The 5998-nt window shown below is 60.0% G+C and overlaps 1 protein-coding gene across 1 annotated transcript in view; it reads left to right on the top strand.

The window, feature by feature from the left end:
* The window catches only part of NIBAN2 (niban apoptosis regulator 2), a gene marked incomplete in the record, with an annotated part of 57334 nt that overhangs the window by 38319 nt on the left and 13017 nt on the right, over positions 1-5998 (top strand). The window contains 1 exon segment of the mRNA XM_027774037.1: positions 4828-4956. Within this exon segment, the coding sequence (XP_027629838.1) occupies positions 4828-4956 (129 nt within the window).

Consider the following 5998-nt stretch of genomic DNA (forward strand, 5'->3'; position numbering starts at 1 on the left):
TTGCTCCAGGGGTGGCCATGTCTGCAGCAGGCCAGGTGCACGGGGGGGGTGCTGGCTATGCCGTCCACGCTGCCTGGCCTTACCCCCATCAGCAGTAGGACTACGTTGCCCTGGAAGGATGCCCTTTTGTTTTGTTTTGCTGCAGGGTGCATGTACTCTCTGGAGAGAGAGAGCAAGAGAGAGAGAGAAAGCACCACCCCCTCAGGAGAGATGGCCACACTGCAATTCATTTTCCTCCATTTTTTTTCTTGGTATTTTGGCCACGTACATGCACCCTATGTGTTTTTCAAGCCACTGAGTCCAGGACTTGAACCACTCAGTTGGCCATGTGGGATCCAGCCATCTTAACTACCACGCCATTGGCTGACCCAGGAAGTATTCTTTGAGTCAGAGACTAGAAATTGCCTGGTTCCAGCCTCGGGGTCAGCATGGGCTGTGGAGGCAAGCAAAGCCTCCTGGGAAGGGGCCCTGCGAGTGGCCCAGGCCTTGCAGACAGGAATGATGCAGAGCAGGGGATGTCGAGTACACCGGTGGGCCTCGGGTCCCTGCTGGCCTCCAGCCCTGGGCTTGAGCCCTCAGGGTGAGAGGTCAGGCCTTGCTCTCCTGGGATGGCACAGGGGCCCCAATGCCAGCTCTGGAAGTCCTGTTTGAGGGCATTGCCTGTCCTAGCACAGAGGCCATTCCCTGCCAGTGACTGTCACCCTCTGCCCCTGGACACTCAGGCAGAGGGAGTGGGGACGAGGGAGGGTGGCCTAGCCCTGATGTGGCTGAGGGATGGCCCTGGGACACCTCCCTCCTGGCTGCAGTCCGCTGTGCACAGCACCCACCAGCTTCCCGGGGAATGTGACTGGCTGAGCTGACCCCCCACCAGGGCAGCAAGGCCACCCCAGTGCTGGACACACAGGGACAGTGGGGCTGCAATGTGCCTTTGCCCACTGCAGCACTTCCCAACATAGGCCCACTGGCTTCCCCTGGCTGTGAGATCCGGGCAGTGCCACGAGGGGGCCAGAGCCCTCCATCAGCCAGACACCGTGCCTGCCCTCACAGACCCCGAGGTCTGGTGGGAAGAACTCGGGGTGCCTGGGTTCGGATGCTCTTGTGAGCTGGTGACTGGACAGTCGGGTCGGGCTCACACCTGGTCTCCTCAGTGGAATGGGGCCTCCTTCCCAGGGCCATGGTGAGGCTTCAGCGCGAGAAGAAAGAGTAGCAGGCAGGACCCCTGTGGGGCTGGGTACCCCAGATCAGTGCACCACCTCGCTGAGCCCCAGTTTCTGAAGGAGAGCTGTCGTGGGCCGGGGCGGTCAGAGCAGCTTCGTGGACGGTGTGGAATTTTGTGGGGCTCCAGTGGCCAGGCAGGAGCTGCTTACTGGGAAAGGGGTGGTGTGGGCAGGGATGGAGCCTTGCTGGGGTACAGCAGGCTGGGAGGTGTAGGGTCATCTTATTCCCCACCCCCAAAACCCCACATGCCTGAAATGTGCTTCCTTGCCATGAGGCACAGGGGCCGGGAGCCAAGCAGTGCGGTTCAGAGCCGCCTGCCTGACCCGGCCCTGGGGTTTGTTACCCTTTGGTGTCTTCCCAGCTGGACACATGGGATCACCTGCTTCTGGGCCAGAATGAGCTGGGATTTTCTGGAGGGAAACGTCTTGCTGATAAAATCTCTGTTGACTGCTCGGGTCAGTCAGTGGCTGGGGCCACACTGCCCTCCACGGCCCTGTGGACACTCAGGGACAGACAGGAAACAGCTATTTATACAATAAAATTGGAGCCATGGAGATGACAGGGGTAATTCAGATAGCAGAGGCCTGGCCTTGCCTGAGTGTTCCAGGAGGGCTTCCTGGAAGAAGGGCCATCTCAGCTGAGGACCTGACAGGAAACGTTTGTGGGGAGAAGAGAGTATCAGACCGAGGGGAATGTGTGTGCAAAGGCCCTGCGCTAAGCCTGTAAATGGCTCGTCCAGGTCAGAGGCAAGACCAGAGCCAGGTTCCAGACTGGGAGCCAAGGGCCCTTTCTGCTGCGACCCCAGCCTGCCTGGTGGAGGGAAGGCCAGGACCGTGTGTCGGAGCCTTTCAGGGCATCGCGCCCTTAGCTCCGGACCCAGAAAAGCCTTCTCTGCTGTCATGGCAACCTCCGAGCCCCATGATGGCAGGGAGACAGGGGTCCTCTGTGTGGAGGGAAAGGAAGAGAAAGGAGAGGAGAAGCGGGAAGGGAGAGGAGAGAGAGAAGAGGGAGGAGAAGCCTGGGACCCAGCCCAGGTGGGGAGGGCTGGAGCCGCCTCCCTGTCTGGAAGGAAATGGAGACAGCTTGGTTCCCGGAGCGTCAGGAGTGGGGCATCTTCTCTGCACCCGCCTTTCACGTTCACGTGGGTGCGGGTTCCCTGGGGGGAAACGATTCCATGTGAGCAAGAAGGCTGAAGTGAGTCAGCCAGCCCCGGAGGCCGGGGTTTGGCCTCCTTTGCCCAAGTCAGGGAGCTGGCCCTCATGGTGCTAGGTCTTGCTGTAGTGGTCACACCGTAGTCACACTGATCATCACCCCATACGGCGTTACTTCTAGAAACCATAGTAAAAGAGTAATAAAGCAGTACCAGTAATGATCAGCTCGTCGTCGTTGTTGAGACAGACACACAGGGTCATAAAGCCGGCAGCTGACTTCCGGAACTGTGGTTCAGCGCCGAGCCCGCTCTCGGGGGGGTGCTGCGATTGTGCCCACAGCTGGGAGGGGTGGGGTCCAACTGGGAGCCCCTGTCGTGTGGCCTGGGTGTCGATATCTCGCCCACTGTGGTATCGAGAGCTTTGCAGAGGCTACGCTGCCTGGGCTGGCAGGTTCCAGTTCGTTTCCTGTAGCCCTCCTGACCGAGACGTGACTGCCATTTGAAGGCCTTAGAAATAAAACCCAGCCTGCAGCCATGGCTGCACCGAGATCGGGGGTGGGGGCTGTGCCTGACCGCCTGGGAGGGCTCACTCTGCAGAGCCTCCCCCTGGACTGTGCCCCCCTACCCCACGAGGCCCTGGCCCCAGGTCCTGGTGCTTCTGCCCTGAGCAGAGAGAAGAATGCCAAGCAAGGAGGCCAGCTGGGGGCGGGAGTCTTCCTGGGGTGTTGGGAGAGCCGTCTGCTCTTTCCTTCGAGAAAAGAGAGATTGGTGAGCTGGGTTAGGTGGCCTAAATATAGACCCTCAAGCGCAGCTTCGTGGATGGGCAGAGCTCACTGCGTGGGGGCGTGATATTTTTATCGCCTGTAGGAAGCCATGGCTTGAGTCCTATTGTTCGAGTACAATGGGCTCTCCTTTTCCAAGAGAGGTGTGCGTTTTCCTTGAAGAGTAGCAGGAGGGACCTGGAGAGGGGGCTGGCGAGGGGCACTCCTTCGAGGGGCTCCGAGGGCAAGATGAGGTGGAGCTAGGATTCCAGCTGCAGGGACAGACCCTGGAGCAGAAACTGGGAACCAGGAAGGTTAGGCACAACTAACCCTGTGATCACGTCGAACCAGGATTGCTTTTTTTTTTTTTTGAGAGGTTTTCGCTATAGGGCGCATGCGCTCGCCAGAGAGAGACATAGAGACAGAAAGTGAGAAAGCACCCCCCAGGTGGGGTGGCCACGCCGCAATCCCTTCTCCTCCATTCTCCTCTTGGGATCTTGGGCACGCACGCACACGTGCCCGGCGTGAGTTTTAAGCCACCGGGTCCGGGACTCGAACCGCGGTCGACTACGTGGGAGTCCAGCGACATAGCCATTACGCTAACTGCTGGTTCCCAAACCAGGATTGCTTTTTGTCAAAGGCACCAGGTATTTTTATTTTTTAAATTTTATTATTATAATTTGCTATAAGGCATGTGTACTCACAGCGAGAGAAAGAGAGAGGGGAAGTGAGATAGCAAGCTGCCAGGTCCGGGACTCAAACCAGGCAGCCATGTTGGAGTCCAACACGTTAACCAGCCCCCTCCATATTTACTGTAGAACAAATAGAACTCTCCGAGAAGTGGGGGGTACGACTTCTTCAGTTCCTGTCATCCAGGAGAAGCCTGTTCTGCCGCGGCTTCTGTAGCTCCTTTCCAGGAGTTTCCCGGTGCGTGTTAGCTCAGGGAGTGCGCTCGCCTGGACGGCCATCGCTTCAGCCTGGGTTCCCACCGAGGTCTAAGGACTCTCCTCCCCCGCATGTAGGTCAGTCCACGGAGCTGGGAGACTCTCACAGGTGCTGAGTCATCCTGGTGGACCTCATGGTGGCCGTGTGTATTGCACACGTACCACCTGCCAGGTGCCAACTGTCACCGTCCCCATCTTACAGGGGAGGAAACCAAGTCTCAAAGAAGTGAGTCATGCAGAGCTAGGGCTTTGTGGGAAGTCTGGGCGTTTCTGCAGCCCACTGGGGTCACCTGTCTGCCAGGATGCGGGTTGGACACTGGATGCCCCCAAGCCGAGGCCCTGCACCCCCACCCAGACTCAGGGAGGCCGTCTTGTCAGCTGTCCGAGCTGCCCAGGCCCTGGACTTCTGCGCTCTAGCCCTGGGTGTCCTCTCGGGTCTGGAAGCAGCCTGCTTTCCAGGCCAGTCCTCAGGGAGCCATGCTTGCCCAGGGCCAGGGCAGTGGGCATCCCTAGTCCTGGCTGGGCCCTGAGTCAGTGCCTGGCCTGGGTCCACTTCCTGGCGTCATTCCCTTCCCGGACCCTGGGTCAGCCCCGCCGAGCCCCAAGCCTCACGCTTCTCCTCTGCCAAATGGGTGCCCTGCTGCCCTGCCTGGAGACCCATGAGGACGGGGTGATGCCGGGAGGTGGCCGTGCTCGCGGTGGAGCGCCCCAGAGGAGCGCCCGCCGGCCTCACGCCCTGCCCGCCTGCCCACAGGTACCTCTGGAGGAGCGCATCATCTTCTCGGGGAACCTCTTCCAGTACCAGGAGGACAACAAGAAGTGGAGGAACCGCTTCAGCCTCGTGCCGCACAACTACGGGCTGGTGCTCTATGAGAACAAAGTGGTGAGGCCATGCCCGCCGAGCCCCCTGCCCCAGCCCTCCCTCCTCACCTCCTTCCTGGTGGGCCGCTGGCCCCGCCTGGGCCACTCCCACCCTGACCTTCAGCAGCACCCCAGGCCTGCCCGTAGTGTCCCCTCCAGACCCCTCCTGGAAGCCCGTGCCCTCCTGCGGTGGGTGCGTGTCTGAGAGGGGTGGGAGCAGATGGCGCCTTATCTCTGCTGTGGGCCCTAAGGAAGCTCCTGGGTTAGCCAGACCTGATAGCGTCCACTGGGCGTCGCTCCAGAGTAGCCACAGGACAGGCCTGTTTAAACACAGATCAGAGGGGGCTGGACTTCCACATGGCTGACCACAGCTCGAATCCTGGACCTGGTGGCTTGAAAATCATATTGGGCACATGTGCGTGTCCAAAATCCTGAGAGAATGGAGAAGCGATTGTGGGGTGGCCATCCCTTTCTGGGGTGTGAATTTCCTACTTTCCCTCTCTGTGTCTCCCTGTCTCTCTCTGGTGAGTGCACCCTATGGCAAAAGCCTAAAAAATATAAAAAGTCAAAAGAGAAGACAGAAAGCAGGGTCTGGGCCCCATTGTCCCAAAGGGACCTTGCGGTGCTCAGAACGGAGAAAGCTTCTGGGTAGTTCAGGGAAGTGGTCAAGACCCTGGGCCTGGAGGCAGGTGGGCTGGCCGTGTCCATGGCCTGCTGCTTCTCAGCCTGTGGGCGTGGGCTGAGCCCCGCTGAGGGTGAGAGCGTGCTGTGACAAATGTGCAGTGTCTCAGTCCAGGCCAGGTGCGATCTCCCCGGCTGGGGACTGCTGGCCCAGCGACAGCAGCTGCGGTGACCCGATAGCGGCCACCTTAGCAGAGCCTCCTGCGTCCCGTGCGGCCTGCTTCGGGCTGGACATTCTGTACGGACGGTCTCCTCACACAGCTCTGTAGGTAGTGGCTGCGGGCCTGGCCACACCCTTAACCCTCAGGGACCTCTTCCCTTGCCCCTCCTCAGGCCTACGAGAGGCAGGGCCCGCCCCGCGACATCATCACCAGAGACCGCGA

Source organism: Tupaia chinensis, unplaced genomic scaffold (genome assembly GCF_000334495.1).
Source record: "Tupaia chinensis unplaced genomic scaffold, TupChi_1.0 Scaffold000394_1, whole genome shotgun sequence".
Lineage (NCBI taxonomy): Eukaryota > Metazoa > Chordata > Mammalia > Scandentia > Tupaiidae > Tupaia > Tupaia belangeri.